At 39.6% G+C, this 24,237-nt stretch overlaps 2 protein-coding genes across 3 annotated transcripts in view; both read left to right on the plus strand.

The window, feature by feature from the left end:
* The first annotated feature begins 515 nt into the window (after nucleotides 1-515).
* agfg2 (ArfGAP with FG repeats 2) lies at nucleotides 516-12,085 on the plus strand. 2 transcript variants are annotated; one of them, XM_088431446.1, is made up of 14 exons: nucleotides 516-882; nucleotides 1,989-2,082; nucleotides 3,411-3,526; nucleotides 3,636-3,774; nucleotides 3,851-3,965; nucleotides 4,038-4,127; nucleotides 4,209-4,241; nucleotides 7,260-7,448; nucleotides 7,984-8,056; nucleotides 8,146-8,189; nucleotides 9,850-9,936; nucleotides 10,025-10,114; nucleotides 11,158-11,228; nucleotides 11,321-12,085. In XM_088431446.1, the coding sequence occupies exons 1-14, from the start codon at nucleotides 716-718 to the stop codon at nucleotides 11,366-11,368; spliced, it is 1,356 nt and encodes a 451-aa protein (XP_088287572.1). In that variant the 5' UTR covers nucleotides 516-715; the 3' UTR covers nucleotides 11,369-12,085. The 2 variants fall into 2 exon arrangements, with proteins under 2 accessions (XP_088287572.1, XP_088287582.1); XM_088431456.1 differs by lacking the exon at nucleotides 4,209-4,241 and having other exon boundaries at nucleotides 518-882.
* A 1,280-nt stretch (nucleotides 12,086-13,365) lies between these two features.
* LOC148428968 (insulin receptor substrate 1-B) overlaps nucleotides 13,366-24,237 on the plus strand; it is a 45,715-nt gene continuing 34,843 nt past the window's right edge. Inside the window, exon 1 of the mRNA XM_088422857.1 lies at nucleotides 13,366-14,059. Coding sequence (XP_088278983.1) covers nucleotides 13,645-14,059 — 415 coding nt within the window. The 5' untranslated portion in view covers nucleotides 13,366-13,644. The remainder of the gene's footprint in view (nucleotides 14,060-24,237) is intronic.

A 24,237-nucleotide genomic window follows, 5' to 3' on the forward strand; every position in this document is an offset into this window, starting at 1 on the left:
AGGCAGGCAATGCAAAGCTGTCAAAAAGTAAACGTCTTATTCTTTCGTGGCCTTTTCGCAAGTAACTAACACTGCTAGCATATGTTTAAAAAATCTGATCAGTCAGCAAAGTAGCTAAAACTGCTAGCAAGTCGGATTGAGCAAAAACTTTGTGTTTGTATTGTTTTTCATACAAACAAACAAAAAAGAAAAAAATTGAAAAACAGAAAAAAACAAAGCACCACAAAAGAGTTTTTTAGTAAGTAAATACAATTCACCTCCAATTTCCAGCAACATTATCAATAAAAAATAAACATTTTGTAAAACGTACGATTGGGTTTAACTAGATGAGTCAAATTATATCGATTTTTAACGACAAGTGCAAAAATATCAACTCACCCGGTCGGCTTTTCGTTTTCAATCATTAAATTCCCTACGGTCATACATATCACCATCACATCCGTTTACGCTTTTATTTTGAAGAAAGGAAGCGTGTTTTCGGTGTGTGACGCATCTCGTTCTGTCAAACTTGCCCCCTCCTCGCTGCCTCGTATTCGGGGCGAAGCAGGAGCAGAGTGTCGTACTCTCCCACCAGCACCCCACGCCCCTCGACCCCCACGCCCCCCGCCCCACAATGCGACGGTGAAGCGGCGAAGGTGGACAGCCCGGGAAACGGAGCTCGGACGGAGGTTCGACCGCCCCCCCCACCCTTTCCCGCCCCTGTTCCGGATCCACGATGTCGAACCGCAAGCACCGGGACAACCAGGAGATTTGCGCTCGCAAGGTCCGGGAGCTGGCCCAATCCGGAGTAAACAAACACTGCTTCGAGTGCAACCAACCCGGAGTGACGTACACGGACGTGACCGTGGGCACCTTCGTGTGCACGTCGTGCTCCGGAATGCTGTGAGTATGAGAAGCATCTGCAGCGTGTGTGTTTTCGAAATTGTTGTTGCAGCAGACTGGGCATAGTGGAGCTAAGTGGCAGGCCCGGAGATTGCACCACCGTTTCACATGTTGGCGCAACAATAGCGAGAGATGCTTTCCACGCATATTTACATACTCTCTGTCTTCCCGCAGCGTTTTTATTACGAGTCTTTGGGTGCAAGGTTTGTGTCTTTCCGTCCCCTTCCACCAGCTCCTCTGGTGTGTGGGCGTGTGTGTTTTTAAGCGTGTGGACACGTTTTGCATGTTCAGCCCACTCCGAGCACTCCACGGGAAGGCCACGGTTCTTGTTATTGCCCAATCCAGTTGCGTTGGAGCATTTAGTCGATATCTTTGATATCCAGCCTTAAGTTCATGTACAAGTCCTGTACTGTGCCAAAGCTATCCTACTAATGAGGACAAGAGACACACAAATTGATTTGAATGATCTTAAATAAAAGTCTGTTTGAGCATGAAGGCACTTCAGGGGGTATGTAAAAATTTAAATGGATTTCTGCTGCGATCAGCAAATCAACTGTAATCCTTTTTAATGCTGTGACAGGAACAGTACATGTTTCTTTTCAGAGAGAGCAAATTAATTGGAACATGTAACAGGTTAGCAACATTTTGCCAAACTATGTTGTAGTGGCTCTTTTGCAAAATGTTTATGTCTTTATTTTGTTTAGTGTTAAATGTATTTGCATTGTCATTCGTGATGCAATTTTTTAGAGATAGATAGATAGATAGATAGATAGATAGATAGATAGATAGATAGATAGATAGATAGATAGATAGATAGATAAAGAATTGTGTCACTAGTAAAAACAAAGAGCGTACTAGTACATGGAGCTTCAAAGCTTGATATCAAGAATATCAAATAAATTGTTCAAACGGCTGTCCATATGTCCTCCCCCTCCCCCAAGCATGGATGAAAGGTTCACACACGTTAGAGCACCCCCCCATACACACACCACTACACACTTTGTGGAGATGTTTCCCCGCCCACCTGCTGTTTCCTCTGCCAGGAATGACAACACATGTGTTCTGCTTGTTTATTTGTTTTTTAACAACTCACCATCGTCCCCCAGGCGAGGCCTCAACCCTCCGCACAGGGTCAAATCCATCTCCATGACGACCTTTTCTCAACAGGAAGTGGAATTCCTCCAAAACCACGGCAACGAGGTGGGTGACACGGGAACAAGCAATCCAAAAAAATGCCCCGTCCGAACCTTGGTTCACTTTCTCCCGGGCTCTTCCGCATCCCGTCAAAAGGATAATGACCGATTATGTACTGAAGCTTTTAAGTGGAGTGCTTTTTACCTGATTGGAAGCCTGCGAAAGTGTGTTGCTTTTTGTTGTCTGCACATAACTGGAGTAAAAGTCACCCTACAAGTATTAAGCAATATTTGTAATTGATTATCTCTGATACAGAGACTCATTTCAAAACCTTTTTTTAAAATTATTTTTTAAAAGCTCTCAATTTTTTTCACGCATCTCTTTTGAATAAACTTAAACCGAATAAAATATATTGGTACATATTCTTAAGACAGATTGTGAATGTATTTGAACACAAAAAAACACTGTTGTATATCCATTCTTTGTAGAGGATAAAGAATATATTTCTGTGGTATTGGTATTGTTTGCTGTCCAGACGGTTGCTAGCTAACACTATTCTGCAGCTAACATGCCGGCCTAAGACGAACAATGAGGCTTGACAGAAAAACAAAAATATAATCGATATGTGAGTAATTGCATTTCATGGCTAACAGCTTTAAACTTCTTTTATTTTTTTCACAGCAAATGAGCCGTTAAGAAAGCTTTTATAGCACTGAAAAATATTTATCGTTTTATTATTGGGTTTGTGGTTATTACAAGATTTTTTTTAACTTAAGATTTCACAGCCTTTAGAGTAGTTGTTCAAACATTGGATTAGTAGTGATCATTTTTGGGGTTATCAGTTGAATCGCTCGACAACACTAATATATATATATATATATATATATATATATATATATATATATATATATATATATATATATATATATATATATATATATATATATATATATATATATAAAGTAATAGTAATGGATTACTTTAGTATGGAATAATCTAAAGTAATTGATTACTTTAGAGCTTGATTGCTTTGGCACTTACAAGTATTTATGCACTGACAAGTATTTATGCAATTTATAATAGATAGATAGATATGTAGCTAGCTAGCTATGTAATAGATGTATAGATAGATGTATAGATAGATAGATGGATGGATGGATGGATGATAGATAGATAGATAGATAGATAGATAGATAGACAGACAGACAGACAGATAGATAGATAGATAGATAGATAGATAGATAGATAGATAGATAGATAGATAGATAGATAGATAGATAGATAGATAGATAGATAGATAGATAGATAGATAGATAGATAGATAGATAGATTTTTAATGCCTGACTATGTATATTGCCTTGTCATCAGCCGCTTCCTGTGCTGTTTGTGCCCAGGTGGGCAGGCGGACGTGGCTGTGCGTGTTTGACCCCAAGACGGATGGCTGCTCTGACATGAAGGACTCGCAGAAGTTCAAAGAGTTCTTGCAGGATAAATACGAGAAGAAGAAATGGTGAGCCGATGCCCAAGTGTGATTTAAGAGTTGTCTGAGACCACAGTTACGGATTGTTCATTTCTGCAACAGTTATCCCTGTTTAGTCGCATACCTTTTGTCTTTCAAGGCATTTTTCCAAAAGTAAGAACCGGAGAGATGTGGAGGGACCTTGGAGCCCAGGTGTCCAAACCGTCCTTGTTCACGGTCCACTGGCCGGCCAGCCTCCTCATAACCTGCCCCCCAACGCCCGACCTGCCAGAACACTGGTGAGAGATACTCAATCTCAAAAATAACGCGTACGACAGACATGTTTCTTTTTTTTTCATATCTGTCCGTCTGCAGTCGCAGATGGCTCAGTGGGATCGAGCCCCGTCCGCCTCGCCCGCCGACGTCCGGCCCGACACGTTCACCGCGCGTCCGTCGCGCTCCCAAAGCTTCCGGGATCCACCGCTAAAAGGTATCATCCCTAGCTGGATTGTTTTGTGCTGTCAAATCAAAACCTTTCAATTTTTTGGGTTTTCTATCCTAGACCAAAACACGTGCGGGATTGAGAGACAACGTCCGGGTTCATTGTCTTCGGCTCACGGTCCTTCATTCCCTGCCCTCCCACGGCCTTCAGGTGAGCATCCCAACAGCTTTGATTTGCCCTTTAAGATTCACATCCTCTTATATGCTGTGTGTGTGTCTTCTGGCCTTGTAGCCGGTAGCTCTTTCAAAAAACACTTCACGTTAGGTAAGACCTCCTCTTGTTCCACTCGTGTATTTGCTATATGCCTGAAGTCCATATTCTCCATCACTCATGCATCCAGTCCTTCGCCGTTCCGATGGGGCGAGTCCTCACGCTGCTATTTTTAGGAGGCCGCGGCTGCTGCCTGTGGTCAGCGGCGGGCTGCTGATATTTCACTCCGCGTCGGCGGCGTCAAAGCACTTAAAATAAATATGTGGGCCACCACTGTAATCCTACAGTGTGTACACATTCGGGTTTCCAAAAATATTCCTTATCTGACAACTATGGCTAGCCGTACATCTTCAAACGTCAGCAGTTGCACAATTTATATCAGCAGGATTGTGTGATGTTACTTTTTTTTTTTAGAATTTAAGCTGATTATTATTAACTGCTGGGTGTCCAGGGATTTTTCACTAGCCTGGCCTTATTATCACCCAAGTTGGGCTGACTTTGAAAGGGTCATAACGTCATCAAATATTAATAGATATTTATTGGTAATCACTGTTGAATTTTCAGTGGCATCAGCCCAATTCATAGATTTGTTTTTTTTTTGAGGGGGGGGGGGTGATGTACAAAAATTGTGAAACTATAATAATAGCAAAAGTAACTATGCTGTAAATTGATATATTTATGAAATAGAAATAGGAACATTTATTCTGTCATAATTAGAGTATTATGACTTTTGAAGACTTTTGCATTTTGGTTGTCAAGGCTAAGCCGATCATCGAAGTTATTGAAAGGCTTAAATAAATTGGCCACTAGTGCCACCCGGTGGTTTTGGGGTGTCAGCACAGAACTTTTTATTGCGCCCCGTTCACGAGTTGCCGTTGACAGGGTTAATGCACAAATCGGGATAAATGCATGATAAAACATCTCGTTTTCAATATTTTCTAAATTGACAATTTTTCCAAGGGATGTAGCATGACATTGAGAGTTGTCATGTCTTCACAATCTACAAATGCAACATTTTCGCCCCATATGTTTTTTTTTGGTATGCTTTACCTTCGATATCACACAACAAAAACACCAAAAAGCCAGAGTTAATATTACTCTCATATTTCTTCTTTTTGCTCAGTGGTTAATGGCTGTGGCCCGTTAAGATGCTAACCATGCTAATATTTCCTTTTTTTTGCTGTTTTGCTCTGTGTGTGCTGAAACTAAGTACGCTGCAGAAGGCTTGATATGTCACTTAAAAAAAAATGAATTAATTAAAATATTGGCCAGCCATCGCTGTTCTCCCCACAGTGCATACTCTTTCAGTTTTCCAAAAATGGTGCTTTTTAATTTCAGCAAACACATTAACAACAACAGTTAAGCATTTCCACGCTTTGTGTCTGCAATTTTAAGTTGATTTTTGAGAGTTCAACTAATTTTGTAAATTATTGCCATGAGTTTGAAAAAAAAAATACTGCCTTTTCACTCACTGGCATGCTCAGTGGCTAATAGTTGCTGCCTGCTAACATGCTAACCATGCTAATAATTACCCATTTTTCTGCTGTTTGTGTGCTGACGCTACCAAGAAGGAAGCTTGATTTGTTCCTTAAAGAATGATATACTTCAAACAAAATATATTGGCCACCCGTCGCCGTAATCTCCGCAGTGGATATGCTTTCAGTTTTCCAAAAATATCGCTTGTCTTTTCAGCAAACACATTCATGATGCATTTATTTTGTATTGATTTCAAGTTTAGCTTTTAATGTAAATTGTTGCCATTATTTTGAAAAACAAATACTGCCTTTTCAGCTGCTAACATGTTCTGTGGCTACTATTTGCTGCCTGCTTAATTGCTAACTATGCTAATCTTCCCCTTTTTTAAAAACGGTGTCCATGGTGTTTGTGAAACAGAAACTGCCTACCGGAAAGCTCACAGTTTCCCTTTTTAAAAATGAAATTATTAAAATTAAATTTTGGCTGCCTCTCCCTGTAATCTTGCAGTGTGTTCACTTTTGTTTTTCCAGGAAAAGGTATTATTGCTTCAGTTATATTCCAAATACAAACATTAATAGTTAAGATCTTCCACACTTTATATCTGGAATTTAATTTCTGATATTTAAAGTTGATTTTGATTATTGAGCTAATCGTGTTATTTATCATCACAATTATGGACAAACAATCTTGGACAAAATAAAGACGGATTTATCGGCTGCTAGCATGCTCTTTGGCTAATGCTTGCTGCTCTAAAAGATGCTAATCATGCTAATCTTTCTCTTTCATTTTTTTCTTTTTTGACTGTTTTGATGGTGTATGTGTGTGGAGAATATCTTACAGAAAGCTTACTCTTTCACACACACGCACACACACAAATCCAACTATACATATATATATATATATATATATATATATATATATATATATATATATAGTCCTTTTCTCGCTAACAAACATTAACAGTTCAGCACTTCCACAATTCATATCTGGAATTTATTTTCTATTATTTCAAGCTGATTGTGAGAGTTCAGCTAATTATCTCTATTGTTATTATATTGGAAAGAAAAAAAAAGTATTTTTCTGCTGCTAGCATGTTCTGTGACTAATGATTGTGGCCTGCCAAGATGTTAACCATGCTATTTTTTTCTTTGTTTATTATTGCAATGGTGTCTTTTGTGCTCATTTCCATTTTAAAATTCAAACTTCAAATGTGGGCCACTGCAATTGCGCAATGCATAATTCTTATCTCGACAACTAACACTTTAGCGGTACAGCACATCCACAGTTTAATTTATTTTCAATTTTGTTTCTGTTATATCAGTTTATTTTCAACAGCTAAAGTAATTGTGTAAAGTGCTAATAGAAAGATTACAGTTCAAGGAAAAAAGACAGGCTTTATCAGCTGCTTGCATGCTAATGGTTGCTGCCCACCAAAATGCTAGCAATGCTAATCGTTTGTGTTTGTATGCTGACATGACCCTGCAGAAAGCTTGACATTTTTTTAAAATAAAACAGCATCTTTTACAGCATGACTTTGAGATCTTCATATTTGATCTTGATAGTCTGAGACTTCTTCCTTTTTTTAATTGGTCACAGGTCGCACGGCGTCAACATCTTCAGGGCCCTTCAGAGCCTTCCCCAAATCTCTCAGCTTGGACTTCGGAGGGCTGAAACATTCGCAGCCTCCTCTTCCTCAGTCTCTATCCCAGCAGCAGCAGACCACTGCCAATACCCAGGACAAGTATGCTGCGGTGTCTCACCTTGACAGCGTTTTCTCAGAAACAGGTATGCCACTTACTCCAGTGAATAATTCCTATGTGCTTGAACGTTGTTGACTAATTTGTATTTGTAAATATTCATTCAGGAGATCCAATCACCATTTCCCCCGCAGTATTACTGCAACAGCAGAAATCCACAGTCGCTCAGTTGTAGTAGCGCTCGTGTCGACAGGTTGGCTTTAATAAGAGATTGCGGCGGAGTCTGCGTGTGTTCCAGATTGTCACGGCCCGCTCAGCCCGGTTGCGTAATGTCCTTCCTCTAAATGCCAAGGCTGTTAGCCGCTGAATTACGCTCATTGTGTTTGCTTCGCATCACGCACAGTTGGCTTCAAAGGATCCCCTTGACTCGTTTTAATCGGTTTAAAATCGCCCGCTTTTTACTACCCAAGGCAGATCTTTTTTTTTTTTTTATGTTGAGGAGGAGAGCCTGTTTACTGACTGGGTCACAAGCAACTTTTGTTTTCATGTCAGAAATGGATTTAAATCATGTGTTTCCACTTGGATAGTAAGTGAAAAAGTCAGTGTGAAATGTTTGTCCGCAGCACCCCCTGCTGGGCCTCCACAGTATAGCTCACTTTTTGGCAGTCGACTTTCTTCTGGCTCCACTCCTGCCAGGTAGTTCTTTTTTCTTTTTGCTAAATCATCACATCACCGTCCTTTTTTTTTTTTAAAGGTCTCAAATTCTTAACCTCTTCTCCCATCAGCTCCCCGGGTGTTGATACAACGTCCACTTCACAAACATTTGCAAGTAAGAAGAACATGCTTTGAGTTTTAAATGATTTGCTTTTCCAATTATATACTCATTATTCCCTGAACAACTGGAGTGTTCCCTCTTTTGCATACTTTAAACTCTGTAATTGAAGCTTCTCAAAACCTTTTGGAGTGGTTTGACCTGCCTCATTAAATTGATTACTGCGAAGGCAAGGCTAGTGTGGGCGTGGATAAAGAAAGTATGATTTTATGTGAGAGTGTTGTGTATTCGCCTCCTGAACTGGTTAGCAGAATTCTATTGACCACCACCAGAGGGCACCAGTAAGACAGTACGTCAGTCTTCAAGTTGAACTCAACTTTATTTGGAACAGCGGTCCACATATCCTTAGGTATCATCATAGTATGTGAAAAACAACAAATTAACAACACTTGTAAACTAATAAACTTACATAAAGCTGCTTACATATTGTAAGTATATAAATGTACTGTATTTCGAGTTTACATTAGCAAGTTAGCAATTAGTACCAACAACTGCTGATGGCAAAGTACAAACATGAACGCAGAACGAACATGTAAACACAATAAATACTCATTGCTTACGGGAAGACGAGTAGCAAAGCAAATCTTCAACATAAATTAGAATGAATTGAAACACACTTGCGTCGTCATTCACTATTGCACCGCGATGAGCCGGATGACGAACGGAGATCGAAAAATCCGAAACGGAAATACAGCGCGGCCTTTAATCAAAAGCATGCATTTCAAAATAAAATAACTAAATGTCACAAACTGAAGCACTTGAAGGAAAGAAATTGAATATGTATGACAAATTGGGTTATTGTATGACTAAGAAAAATAGTGAAATGTGAGAGGGAGTATGTGAAGAGATATAGAAAGTGTGTCTTTATGTGAGAGTAAGAGACTGTGTGAGTAAGAATGTGTGCCTGTGAGAGTGATGGTGATTGAATATACTGTATATGACAAAGAGTGTGTAATCGAGTGGGAGACTGTCTCAGACTGAGAAAAATAGAATGTGAGATGGAGTGTGTGAGAGGCTGGTGTTTACATGAGAGAGATGTGTGGGTGTTTGAGAATGAGAGTGAGCAAGACTAAAAATGTTTGACAGTGTCAGAATGTGGATGAGAAGTGTGACAGTATTTGTGAGGGAGTTGTGAGATATTGAGTGTGAGAGTGTGTCCAATCATTCTGTGAGAGTAGGTGCTTCTGTTTATGCATGTCTGCCAGTATGTGAGAGAGAGGAAATTAGGGTGTGTGAAACCTGTGATATAGAATAGTGTGATATAGAATAGTGTTTTTGATTGTGAGAGAATACTGATAGTGTGAGAATTTTTGTGAAATTGTGAGAGAGTGCATTCCCTGAGAGTGTGTATAGTAAATGTGAGAGTTTGTATACAGAATGTGTGAGTGAGAGTGTGTGCTTTTGCTTTTCTTTGAAGTAAGACTCATAATCCAGGTTTACTGTCTTTGTGGGGACATCTTGTCCTTGTGGGGCCCCACTTGTCCAGACTTCTTTTTGAGGGTCCAGATTTGGTTTTCATGGTTAGGTTTGAATTGATTCTGATTGGGGTTAGGTAATCAATTGTGATGGTGAAGATTAGGGTTAAGGACTAGGAAATGTGTTTTGTCAAAGGGATGTCCCCACAAAGATAGTAAGACAAGATCTGTTTGTGTGTTAGATTTTCCCAACCCATTCAGCTCCAGCTCCACTTCCCAGCAGCCCGCCGCACTCTCCCCCAGTAACCCTTTCAGCAGCTCCCCAGGAGGTGAGTTTTGTGAAGGGGTAGCGGGGTCTTTGTTTATACTCCCGCCGCCGAATCGACAAATCACAAACGGTTGCGCTCTCCCCCTCAGGCGACGCCGCGTTTGTCACCTCGCCCACTTCAGTGTTCCCGCCGCCTGCCTCGTTTCCCCAAGAGGCCGCCAATAACCAGGAAGCCAACGGTAACGCATAGTTTCTTGCCGTGAGGGCTTCGCCGTTTGTTGTCAATATTGCAATTTACTCAATTATTTGAAATTGGTGACTTGTCCAGCACTACTTCCCAAATAGAGCAATTGCTATCTTTTTTATGTTGTGCTTCATAATCAGGAGAACCTTAATTATAAATCATACACAATACCCAATTTTCTTCAAATTCGCTTTATTATGAAAGGGTAGTTGACACTCCTGACTAGTGGTTATTTTAATATTAAGCCAATTGAGCATTGTAGTGATGAACCGTGACCTTTGGATGGCAGTGTTGCGCACGTTAGAGAAGAAATCCATACATACCACACAAACATTACATAGCCTACTTGTAATTTAAATTAAGGAATGGAAAACAATCTTTCATATGATGCCACCCTTGTTTGCATAGACATAGCACAAAATATTCTGTTGCCTTTTGAGTGAAAATGCTCAAAATTGGCCGGCACGCTAGAGGTTGCGTTTTCCGAAAACGCTCGGCAGTGAAAGAGTTAAAAAGCATTAAAATGATTTAATAGATTTTGTCAAAATCAAAACCTTAAATAGCATCATAACAAATTAAAACAGTGTCCAGAGGTATTTAAAAGTTAAAAATAATTGATGGAAAACTGAAAAACTGAAAATGTATTTCATTACATTTTCTCCATGGTTGGTAAACAATATTTATTTGTAGGGGACTGCTGACTTGATGTCATTTACAATGAACAAAATTGGCTGGAGTCCACAAGTTGCTCCAAGTTCTACTTCATTTGCTCTTAGTTTGAAAAGAAAATGTGTTGTTCCTGTCACTAAAATCCTGCATCATAAATTAACTCATCATATATTTATAGTTCAGTTTCACACACCTTTTAACTTGGCAGTATCTTTTTAAATGAACTAAACCATGCACCCACAAAAAAATATTTTGATATGTGCTTGGCCACAAGAGGGCAGTAAGCTATAGTAATATAATCCGTTCTTGACAGAGGATAAAGAACATATGTCTGTGAGTTTTGTTATTGTATCTACCAAATATTTTCAGGCTTCGCCGCCTTCCCCGCGTGCGACTCTCAGCCCAAAGTTCCTCGGCCCATGTCGGTCAATCCTTTTACAGTGAGTACTCTTGTCAATTTTTTTTTTTTTTTGGTCTGCGAATTGTGTGAGGCATCGCCAAGCGACTTCGCTGACGTTTCGCTCTCTTTCAGGGAAACATTTACCCCAGTCGGGCCACGTCGCGAAACCCTTTCATCTGACTAACCCTCCTTACGCCTTTTACCCATCCATCTCTGGGAAAAGTGAACTGTATTAGTCACCGCCACCATTTCAATGCCTCAGAAGTATTTTCCTCCTCCCCCTGTCCTCTTATTTATGTGTGTTTACTTGTGTGCGTGTTTAAAAAAAAAAAAAAAAAGCTTGAATGTAATTATGACTTCAACTAGCGAGATCTATTTTAACAGCACTAGCATTTTTTTTTTTGCGGGAATAAACACTCAAAGCGCTGCTACTTTGCTTTCATCCCCCCTGCTCTATAAAAAAATATAAATATTTTTTTTTTTGTTGAAACTTTTTGACTGAAGGAAAACTCACCCCCAAATTAACTTTGTTTTTGAAGGCTCGTCGCCTTAAAGCCTGTCTTTTGTTTTCCTTTCTAGGATGTTAACTACTGCCAGGCTGCATGAGCTTAGAGGGCTAAAAAAAGCTATTGAATGTAAAAATAATAATAATAAAAAATAACTTATAATACTGCAAAAAATTATAGTGCTTCTTATACTGGACCAAAATTGTTTTTGTTTTGTGTGTGTGTGTGTTTTTTTTTTCTTTTTTTTTTACATTGGGTGGGGGGTGAAGTTCTCGTAAAGATTCGTTCAACCACGTCTTTGTCATGGCAAATATTCATAAAAATCAGTTTGATGCTTTACTGCTGAGTGTAAGAAGCGTGTTTTCCATAAAATAAAGCAGTTTTACACAAAGTCCCTTCTTCTGAATTTCTCCATCAGGGGGCGCACGTTGCCCGTTTATTTTTTTGCATGTCCTCGAGGTTACTTTGGGATGCAAGTTGCATAACAGGCAGTCTGCTTTAGGAATAGTACTCCTATTTTAGGAAGGCCACCAGGATTATAGGACACATTGCTTGCTTATTACTTGCGGTTTTACTGCGATATACGGTGAACCCCCGCTATTCGCTGGGAATAGGGACTTGGCCACCTCACGATTTGAACAATTCTTTGTAGATTTGACACCTGTTTAAATGCATTAAAAAATCTTTAACCCTCAAAAAATTGCAGATAAACTGAACACATGCGTTATCCTCAAAATAAAAAACAAAAACTACACAAAAGACTATATTAATAAGAAAAATAGATTCAACACAAATGTGCTTAATTGTTTAAAAGTACTGAACTCTACTTAAGTGTAGTAGAATAAACAAAAACTTGTAAAGTCCTCCGTTTTTTATTTAAATTCCTTTTTTTTCACGTACCAGTCGAGGCACGCACCACATGCATGTATTTTTTTTCGGAATAAAAGTGTCTTCTAGATTAAAAACTGTATGTATAAACTGTGTGTGTGTGTATATATATATATATATATATATATATATATATATATATATATATATATATATATATATATATATATATATATATATATATATATATATATATATATATATATATATATATATGAAAAAAAAACATGACTTTTCTCATCAGAATTTTTTTTTGTTAATCGAAAATGTTGATTTCAGAGACTACTTTAATCGTGCCTCTCATTAAACTGCACTTTTCAACCTCCTTTACGTCGCAATTTTTCGGTCCCTGAACGCACCATTTTTCAGGTTACTCCCTAGTCATCTTGACAGAAATTGGCGAAATGTAGTTAGGTATTCTGTTACTGTACTTTGGGTAAAAATTTCAGTCACTTCGGTAGAGTGTTACCTTTTTTTCTGACAGTTTTACTTTTATTTTTACGAACACATTAACATGGAACCTGGAACGTGTTGTTCCTGCGTGTTTATTTCATTGTAAAATTTCAAGCTGTCAGAAAAAGTAATGCTCCATCGGAGTGATTGAAATTTCGACGTTGCATGAATTAAATAGTGCAAAGTATTCAAATATTCAATAATTATCAGTCAACATTGAAACCGAATCTTGATTTTTCACTCATTAAATCCAGTCATTGAGTGTTCTCCGAGCTCAAACAGAGGTCCATGAACGCCCCGCGTTCCGGAGTACTACTAGGACATAGTGTCGTGTCGAGTTGAGTGACAGTCCCACAGTAGTGGACCACCACGGACGCGGAACCGAGTCGGCGGGGTGCTCAAGCGGTTCCACACACGGCCGAAATGCGATTAAACTGCTTTCGGAACCGCTCGTAGTAAGTAGCTGCTGAGCGGAGCGCGAAAGTTGCGCGCGGCGTAAAGCGTGAGGAGAAACAGGAGGAGGAGGAGAAGAAGGGACGTAAACAAGACTCTCGGACGGGGGGCAGTCCAGCTCACATGGCCGAGTGGGGGGAGCCGCGAGATGTTTGAATGAGCTCCGCCAGCTCGCCGCGAGGACACAACGCGTCGCCCGGCTGGGGGGCGCTGGTGGCGGTGGACACGATGGAGGGCCAGGCGGCGGAGAACGGCGAGGACGTGCGCAAGAGCGGCTACCTCCGCAAGCACAAGTCCATGCACCGGCGCTACTTCGTGCTGCGCTCGGGTTCGGAGCGCGGCGCTGCCCGACTGGAGTACTACGAAAGCGAGAAGAAATTCCGCGCTAAGGCCCCCGTCCCGAAGAAGGCCGTGCTGCTGGAGACCTGCTTCAACATCAACAAGCGGGCCGACTCCAAGAACAAGCACATGATCGTGCTGTACACGCGGGCCGAGAGCTTCGCCGTGGCCGCGGAGAACGAAACGGACCAGGACGACTGGTACCAGGCCATGGTGGACCTGCAGTGCAAAAGTGAGTACGTGTGCACGAGGGGGCAAACGTGGCAAACGGCGGCTGCGGGGACCATTAGGCGCGTGCGTGCCTGCGTGCGCTTGAGGAGTTTTTCCTTTTTTAAATGTCCATCCCAGGAAAGCAGCATCACGCATTTTTGCAGGGAAAGTGGAAGCATATCATTTCGTGCGTGCGGTTTCTCTCATCTCGGAGAGTTTGGGAACACGCGGGTGATATTTTCAGTTTGTTTACGTCGCAGAATGCCAACATGTTCAAGATAGAATCCAACTTTTCGGGTGTTTTCCTTTTCTGCAGAGGAACATGCAGTTCACATCATACAGATTGAGTGAGGGCACGTGCACAAAGAGGGACACTAGTGCTGCTTGAGTACCGGCGCTCTGCCTGGAGCCAGTTATTTTTTCATTCATTCATTTTTGATTAAAAAAAAATAAAAGTTAGGTATGACTGAACAATATGGCACCAAAAAATTGCAGGCATCGTCACAGTTTTTCAATATTGTTTTAAAGCATAAAATATGATGAATTTAAATACCCTGTTTACTAAACATTACAAAAAATGTAGAAAAATATAATCATTATATAATTAGAGACATTATCATTATCATCTAGTACTCGCTCAAAACATTTGCGTTAAAATTAGTGTCAGTTATGTGTAAATATGTGCCAAAAAGGACATTCAAAAACACACTCACACACACACACACACACACATATATATATATATATATATATATATATATATATATATATATATATATATATATATATATATATATATATATATATATATATATATATATACACACATACACAGTGGGCCCCCGGGCAGCGGCTACGCTCGTATCTCGAACTGCTCGTATCTCGAACTGTTCGTATAACGGGCAATCCAAACCCATGTTAATTCGTGAATGCGTGCAACGCGCGCAATAGGTATAAACATCACGACTGTACACATATATTGAGATTGAGTGACATAATCTACTGTACAGTTGCATTAATTAACAAATACAAAGGAAAAATGACTTTTAGCTTTGGAATGACGTGACTTGAGCTGGGTGGAAGCGTAGGGGAGCAGAGACCAACGCTCGTAGTCTATACGGCGAAGCAGATATGCTATTGGTCTTACAATGTCAGAGTGACTCTTTCAGTCAAGGTGTAAGTCACGGAGATGCTAAAACATCATCCTCTTACTTCTTCCTTTATCACTACAAGTAATTTTAGAAGCTATGTCTAACAGATAAAGTTTGCAAAGTCTTCACAACATTCCTCCCTTCCGTTTTTCACTCATTTTCTCTCCTTCCTTCCATCCTGTGCCATCAAGCTAGATAAAGGCGTTCGGCCAATAGCATATCGGCATTTCTGTGACTGACGTGTGACGCCGGCCAATAGCATCTCCGTGAGTGAGACCGGGTGACCTTAATCGACCAATAGCATATTGGCATCTCCGTGACTGACTGATAATTACTCACACTTTTTTTTTAAACGGTTGGAATGTATTGACAATTAATTAAAAAAAACACATTTAAACCAATGACAATTCTTTGTCCTGCAATCGGCACATTTAATTTCATGTCAGCTGTTTTTCCCTTTAGCTGTACAAACACTACACTTAAATGGTAATATATTTAGACACCGTGAGTGAGACAGTCACTGTGACGTTGTAAGACCAATAGCGTTCACGCTACTGCCACAAGTATCTACTGATGATTTAGATGACGCATCTGCTGATCTTGTTGACGCAGTTAAGCGAGAAACATATTTACATACTCAACGGCGATTTAGATGACGCATCTGCTGATCTTGTTGACGCAGTTAAGCGAGAAACATATTTACATACTCAACGGCCGGCATGTCGGATTGCTCGTAAGGCGAATTGTTCGTAAATCAGGGTGGGTGTTAGCCGGGGGCCGACTGTGTATATATATATATATATATATATATATATATATATATATATATATATATTGTGCCGAACAATTGGGTCGGCCCACTTAAAATAATAGGTGGATAATGCGCCGATGTGTCAAAATTGGATATTGTATTTATGTACAACATAACCTAAAATATTCAACAACACAGAATTTTGGATCACATTGGCCCAACTCTATTTTTAACCCAACAGTTTTTAGAGTAGACCAAACCAATATTGAGTCAGTTTACCCAATTTTGGGTTGATTTGCTCCAAACAAGAAATGGATTGTTTTGTATATGACAACCTCAAAAATTGGGTTGTTTTGTGTCAAACAATCCAGAAAGTTGGGGCAAAGCGACACAAATATTGGGTCAGTACTTTTTTTTAACCCATAATTTGAATATTTTTAACCCAACTGTTTTTAAAATGGACTGCCCCAATATTTGAGTCAATTTACCCATTTTTTGATGGTTTTCTTTGGGTTGTTCTGCATCAAACAAAAAATCCAGAGAGTTTGGTCAAATTAACACAAATATTAAGTTTAAACCCATAATTGTGTTGTTTTTGACCCAACTGTTTTTATATCGGGGACCAACCCAATTTACCCAACTTTGGGGTGATTTGCGCCAAACAAATATTATTTATTTGTGTACAAAACAATCCCCAAAATGTGTTGTGTGAAGCAATCCCCAAAGTTGGATCAAACTAGTCCAAATCTTGACCCAATTGTTTTTAGCATCTGGGGTGCAAGGTTGAACTCGATTCTGAATCGTAAAAGCAAAGAAGAGCCACGGAGGCCAACATAGTAAACATTACATTTTTGAAAAACAGCTGATTCCTCTGATCAATTCAAAATTCAGTGATTTGGATTTATGAGCTCGCCATTTAAGAAAGGGTGTGTTGACTTTTTATAGCCCGTGTGACTTCTGTTCACCTTTGTTGTAAACGAGTTCATTGACCATGTGGGCAGAGATTAATAGATGCAGTAAATAGAGCTACTATTTTTTTCTTGATTGCTGGTGCGATTTCTTTTGGGGTGCTCAAGCACCTGCCTCCAAAAAAAATGTGTGCACATGCATGCACTGAGAAATAACTTTTCCCGAACCGACTTTTCCCGAAGAGCCCCCCCCCCCCGTGTTGTTGCGTCTTAATGATGCCTGAAGTGCTCACGAGTGGGCCAAACGCGCACATTCCACAATCGGCGTCTATCGGCCCGCTGTGTAAACACAGCTGTCGGAGCGACGGTGTGGAGCGCGGCCACTCCGTAGTCACCTGTTCGACCTTCCCTCGCCTCTCCTCTCGGAGTTGCTGACGCAATCCGAGCAAACAAGATCCCAAGAGTTCAAGGTGCTCCTCACACATGACCTGCTGCTCTGTTACATAAAGCGGCTGATTAGCGGCGGCGAATCGCCTGAGCGTGGACACTTTGTCTTAACACGATTGTGTTTATGTGCAGGTCACCTTTGCCTAGCATTTAGCATGTTTCTGCGAGCCTTTAGGGAATGTGTGTGTTGACGCATACTGCCCGCATGATAAAAATCACTGGCAACAAGAACAAGCTATGAAAATGACGTAAAATGGCTAATTCAAACAAATGCTGGACTTCCTTCCTCAATGTCGGGCATTGGTCCTCGAGTCTTTTTTGTGTGTGTCTCGTGATAGTTGTTCATCAAGTTTCAAGCCGATTGATGAAGTTAGTGTCTAATTCTGTAAATTTTAAGGTTCCTTGTTCATGGAATTTGCCTCAAAATGGTTGACTTCCTGTTGACTTTTTGGCATGGCTTTGGAGCGTTTTGTTATGCTAGACATGTCACACCAAATTTCTTGATTATTTAATGAAACTGGTGACGTGGGGTAATTATTTTCACAATCTCAGACTTCTTTTTCATGGCATTCACACCATAATGGTTGACTTGTAGTTCCTCTTTTTTTTTGTCGTGGATCCTTGAGACATTCGTGTATGTTTTGTTATGATAGACATGTCCACCAAATGTCATGTCAATTATTGAAACTGATCATGGTGGGTATTTATTCTTTTTTTTTTTAACTCACTCCGAGGCCATTTTTCATGGAATTCGCACCACCTGTTCAATTTTGGGTCCTTAAAGGGAGTAATTGAAGTGTGTACTTTTTCGCATGTGCCCGTGGGAGCTTTAGGGGCATTATAGTAAATGCAGCAACACACACCCTCCTCCTGAGGCTGTCTGTAGATATAACATACATGGCGACCTCCGGAGGGGTGCCACCCCCCCAAGTAATATCATTTCATGATCACTTGACCTACGATTATATTTAAAACATACTTTGGGTCGTTAAAGGGCGTATGTGTAATTTTTATATGCGCCCTTGGGAACTTTAGGGACATTACGGTAAATGCAGCGATGCACACTCCTCCTACGGCTGTCCGTAGGTATAATAGACATAATAGACAGCCTCCAGAGGAGTGCCACCCCCCGTTTAATATTATTGAATGATAACTAGACCTACGATTATATTAAAAACATTCTGTTGGGTCGTTAAGAACACATTATTTGAAATGTATAATCATTTAATTGATTCATTTTTAATGAAAATCTTACACATTGTCACTTTAAGACTTTTTCATTCATCGACTTTTTCTGTGATAGACATGTCCACCAAATTTCATGTCTATCGATAAAACTGATGACAGGGACATTTTTTAATTAGAATTCACACCAAAATGGCTGACTTGCTGTTCAGTATTGATCATGAGGTCCTTGAGACTTTCTTGAGGCTAGTGGCATGGAGTATTTTTTTTTCTCATTTGTCCAGACCCTTTTTTTTTTTTGTGGATTTTGCCCCAAAATGGCTGACCTCCTGTTCATTTTGGAGCTGAAGCATGGAGATGAGCATGATTTTTTTTTTTTTTAATTTCCAGGCAACTTTTTTTATGGAATTTGCCCCAAAACGTCTGATTTTATGTTCATTTTTCATGCGTCCTCTTATGATATAGACGTGCCCACGAAATGTGGTGTCATTTGGTAAAACTGGTGTGGAGATGTCTTTCACCCACTTAGTGTTGTTCTGCTACTACACATGCACGGGGTCTTCGAAAGGTTAAGGGGAAAAAAAACAAACAAACATACAAGAACCCACTCCCTCCTGACATTGGCTGGTACAGAAGTGAAAAAGGTCATGGCTGACTGCTGCCGAAACCCTCAGTGGCAAACGGTCCCGACAAACAAACTAAACACTGTCGGGATTCCTGCCGCTTATACCCCGCCTCTGGTATGTTCCGCATAGCCGTGAGTACAGTGAAGAACTTGTCCCTTACTTGAAAAATTCACAGCTTGCAGACCGGGAGCTCGCAGGGGCCCGCAGCCAAGAGATGCTGCACTGTTCTGCCTGGAGCCACACCCTCAGCGCGGTAGCTGCTGTGAGAGGTTCTTTTCAAAGCACGGCAGGATTTAGCCATCTCCGTTTAGAGTGGGCGCTGCAGGTGAAATCGCAGCTTTGGATTAAAGTTTGAAATAATCAGGCGCCGCAGGGGAGCCTTATAAGCCTGTCGCGACAGACTCTGCTGTGCTCCTGGCGCACATGAAAGATCTAAAAATGTTTTCACATCCTGAAAATTTAAAATTGATCCAAAATCTTATTTTTGCTTCATCGGGGCTGTTCTAGTAACAGCCTTGGCCAGCTGGGGGCAGTAGACAGACAGACAGATGTACTTTTCATGCACGTGTCGCAACTCCTCGCATGTCATCAGTGCAGCACTAATATATTAGTCATTCTTTGCAGAGGATAAAGAAATTATGACATGTTGCCGCAGAGTTTGTTTTCCATCTGTTGCTGATTTCATGATTACAAAAAAAATAAAACCAAGGTTAGAATACGTTACAAAAACTAACACAGTTACTGAAATTAAACTTGAGAAAGTTTTTTCATAAAAAAAAACGAAAATGCTTAAAAAATGAAAATAACAGAAACGCCATCTTATGTGTACAAAACCAACTATGATTATAACAAAAATGTGAAATTTCTTTGTGAATTAAGATCTTATGCTAACCTTTGGGTTCATTTTAAATGTATGTATTTCAGTCATCCTACATAAGAAGGAAGGTCATGCAAAATTGTAGTTTCCTTTCTTTCATCATACTTGTGACCTTTTTTTTTTGAGCTAACACTTCACATATTATACGTTTGCAGATGTGCTTTTTTCAAGATTCAAGTTTTATTGTCACATGCATAGTAACACTACAAAAATTCTTTTGAATAAAAGATAATTAGCTTTCTTTCATGAAACTACACTAATGAGTGAATGATTATTGCCGAGAGGCTGAAATCAGAAAATTTGGACAATATTAAGTTAAATAATAGTTCTAAACCAGGGGTGTCAAAAGTATGGACCAGGGGCCATTTGGGGCCCTCTGTTTATTTTTTAGTGGCCCATGGCATATCCTGCTTGTAAATTTGTTACTAATACATTTTTATATGCTTTAGACCTCATCTGAATACACAAATATGCAACTAGTTTGCATTTCTCTTCGTAATACCGTGATTAAAGATTTTTCTATTACAAGTAAATTGATTGTAAGGTCCAAAATGTAAAAATAGCACATGATTCCAAAGTAACTGCTTAAAAATTGTGTACTTATGCCAGAGTGCTCCTGTTTTAGTTCTGTATTTGACTGCTATTCATTACAAGAGCTGGCATTTTCTGGTGGGTTGCAGGGCCTCCTACAGCCTCAAAATATTTTCAAATCCCAAATGACTTGCCTCATAGAAAAACATTCATGTGGAACTTTCCCTCACCCCCAAAAAACTGTAATATTCAGCATAAAAAATACAAGATGCAAATGATTCATTTTGATGTTCTTTATATATTAAAGTTAAAAGAAAAATCATTTTTTTTGTAAATATCTTCCATAGGAGGAAAATGTTTGAACATCTGCTCTAAACAATTACTTGATTATGAAAATAGTTGTCCATTAATGTTAAAAGCTCTAATATATATTCATATATAAACTATACTATATAAACCAGTGGTCGACAACCTTTTTATCTCCACGGACCCATCAGCGCCTGAGATTTTTACTGCAGACTGGAGTAGCTCAAAATGTACAAAAATGTACGCAAATTACATTAAGTCAACTATAACACTGGATTACAAAATGTATTCATTTCAAGGGAAATACCTGGCACAAACGAAAATGCAAATGAGCTAAACGCATACAGGGCAGCACTAAATAACATGATGACGATAAGAGCTAATATTAGCTAGCATGTTATCCACAGTCACAAGTTGTTGGATCAACTAACAAACAAATTTTGGCTATATTATCATACATCAACATTCTTACAAAGAAATAACAATTTACAGACAGTCGTGGGCCAGATTTAACAATACAAAACAATGTGTGCGTCACCGACTGACTGCTCTTCAAACCACACCATCCTTCTCATTACAAAATGTAATATCAACAGCGGCCAGAGGCGGCGCCAAAAAACAAAGCACAAATGAATGAAGTGTTAAACTAAATCAGTTCAAAAACATTATATCAGCTGCGGTCCACGCGGCCCGGTACTAGTTGATCCACGGACCGGTGGTTGGGGACCACTGATAAAGACTATACTATATAAACTACTAACTATCATTAAAACGAAGCTAAAGCAAAGCATTTTCCAAAAAAAATACTAATACAAACAAAAAACTGCTCCAAAAACTTAGCAAAACAATATTCCAAAGGGCGTTCAAACCAGCAAACCAGGCTTCACTCAGAGGAGACTTTGATTTTGTTTTTATGCCACGCACAACTTTTGATCTCATCCCGTATCCTGCCTCACTTGATCCCGGGAAATTGTCCCAAAGCGACCCGGGAAACGCCCGGTATCACACGGGCTCTCCTCGAGCGGACGCTAATTAAACAAACACGAACGCGCTGCCGTGCGGGGCGATCCGCGGCTCGCCGTTATTTATTCAGCTGAGTCTAGTAAGACCCACTGGAGTATCGAGTACAGTATCAGTATTGAGGGTGGCTATTTGTTCAGCTATTAGGAGTCAGTGGAGTGTGTAAAGGCTTAACCTCCACAGAACGAGGCGGAGGTGCGGCCCCGAGCTCGCCGTTTGCCAGGAAAATTGCCCTCGGCTCTGGCACCACCTCAGGAATTGTTGACCTCCATAAAACCAAATAGCAGAGTCCAAATTTGGAGCTGCAGCGCCGGCTATAAACAAGACGGAAATTGTATCTCCACGCAGACGGTGGCTCGTGTGTGTTGCTGTGCTGGCAACGAAAAAGTGTTGTTACAAGTCTTTGAGTGATCATAAAATTGATCTTTATCCATTGGTGTTGCCGCTTGGCTCGCAAGCGAATCAGCTGCTCTGCAGACGTCACATCGTTTTCTTTTGAAGCTTGCCTGACGTCACCATCGGGGCGACGACGATTCGTCGAGTGACTAGATGCGCTTTCAGTCGATTTATTGAACTATTGAAGGAAAAAAAAAATTGCCAGTAAACAGTAAGTCACACTGTCATTTGTTGACACCTACGTCAATCACTAGTAAAGCTAAACAATCAAATTTTAATATAATCGAGTAAAATTGTAACTGGTAAAAGCTACAATTTTGAGTGGAAAAATATGCTTCATTTCAGTTGGTAGGCTTGATTTTTTTTTCTTTTAAATTATTATAATTACAAAAAAAAAATATATATATATATATATATATATATATATATATATATATATATATATATATATATATATATATATATATATATATATATATATATATATATTTATAAAACATGAATCGTCGGAATGTTCGATTTGATTTGTTTGTTTTGATTTTCAGACTGATACCAGTAGTACGTACGGCTAGGTAATATGGCCAAAAATGATGATTAAATGATTTTAATTTATTTTAATTTAAGTAATAAACCAATAAACATTCATTTAAGGGTTCAAGTTATGACAAAAATAAACTCAGTGGAAAATATTCAGATTTCCATAATATATAGTGATTTTAAATAATTTTTTAAACATATTTTTACTTATCTTTCAGGAGGGTAAACCAGTGGTTTCCAAACTACAGCCCGGGGGCCATTTGTGGCCCTACATGCACCCATATTTTTAGCAGTCAGCCGCATATTCGAAAAATACATTTTGGCCCACAATCCTATTGAGAAAAGTAATTAAAAATGTTTGATGGTAGGCATTAGGCAGCATTTACTGTGTTTAACAAATTAAAGTAGAAAAAAAGTGTTAAAGTGGCTTTCTATTTTTTGATATACGGCCACTGAAGGAAGAAGTTTGGACATGAAGTACTAGCTGTTTTTTCATTTATATAAATACTGTTTATTCATTTAAAATGTTGAAGTGTGAGGTTAAAGCAGGGTTGTAAAATTGCTGGGACTGAATGAGTTAAGTAATTAGTAACTGTAAGTATGTCTTGTAAAACACTCATGCAGTATTTCACCACAAAACATCCATTTCTCAATTAGCCAATTAGCTAGCCAATTTTCAAATCTTTGCTCTTTAAAATTCATGGAATTAATTCATTACCCACCTATATCAGATACAACATTTCACGACAAATATTCAGTACCTCACTACCTAATCAACAAGATTTGATGTGATTGACGCCACATAAATGTGACATCCCTGCATGAATAAAATGAGGTAATTATGTTTATTTGGGATTAGGATTATGAGCAAATCATTGGCAATATTTCTCTTTCGTTTAAACACCACTGTAACAAAGAGGTATACGAGAGATGTCTTTTTTTTTCCAATTTTGTGCAGAGGGGATCATTATCAAACGTGGTTATTTAGTTGCCACTCGCATGGGCCAATGAGATCTGCATGGCCCGATTAGGCGTTAAGCCACGCTAAGCGGTGCTCATCCCCCTAATTAAGCGCTAATTGCTGTCTCGAGTGTCCACTGCTGGTGGCACAGTGCGGGCTTTGTCCCGAAAAAGCCAGCGCAGGAAGTCTTGGCAGTTATTATTGGCCTCGCGGGCTGCTCCGACACCGAACCAGCGCCGCTTAGCAGACGCTAACGCCGTCGGCTAATCTCTGCAGTCGACAAAACTCAACGCAGCTCCGCTTATCTTTTGGCTTTGACCTAAGAGCAAGGGCGGAGCACCTGCAAGGGATGCGGGTGTTTTTGCTTGATAGTGTTTCAGACATTTGAATGCTTCAAAGTAGCACAGTGCTACCTTGACTTGCAAGTGGGACTGAACAATTTTATTACAGCGTTTTCTTTATGTTCTCTCAGTATTGCATTTGGGATTTTACTTCTGATTTTCA

Source organism: Hippichthys cyanospilos, chromosome 1 (assembly GCF_059441005.1).
Source record: "Hippichthys cyanospilos isolate Australia breed blue-spotted pipefish chromosome 1, RoL_Hcya_1.0, whole genome shotgun sequence".
Lineage (NCBI taxonomy): Eukaryota > Metazoa > Chordata > Actinopteri > Syngnathiformes > Syngnathidae > Hippichthys > Hippichthys cyanospilos.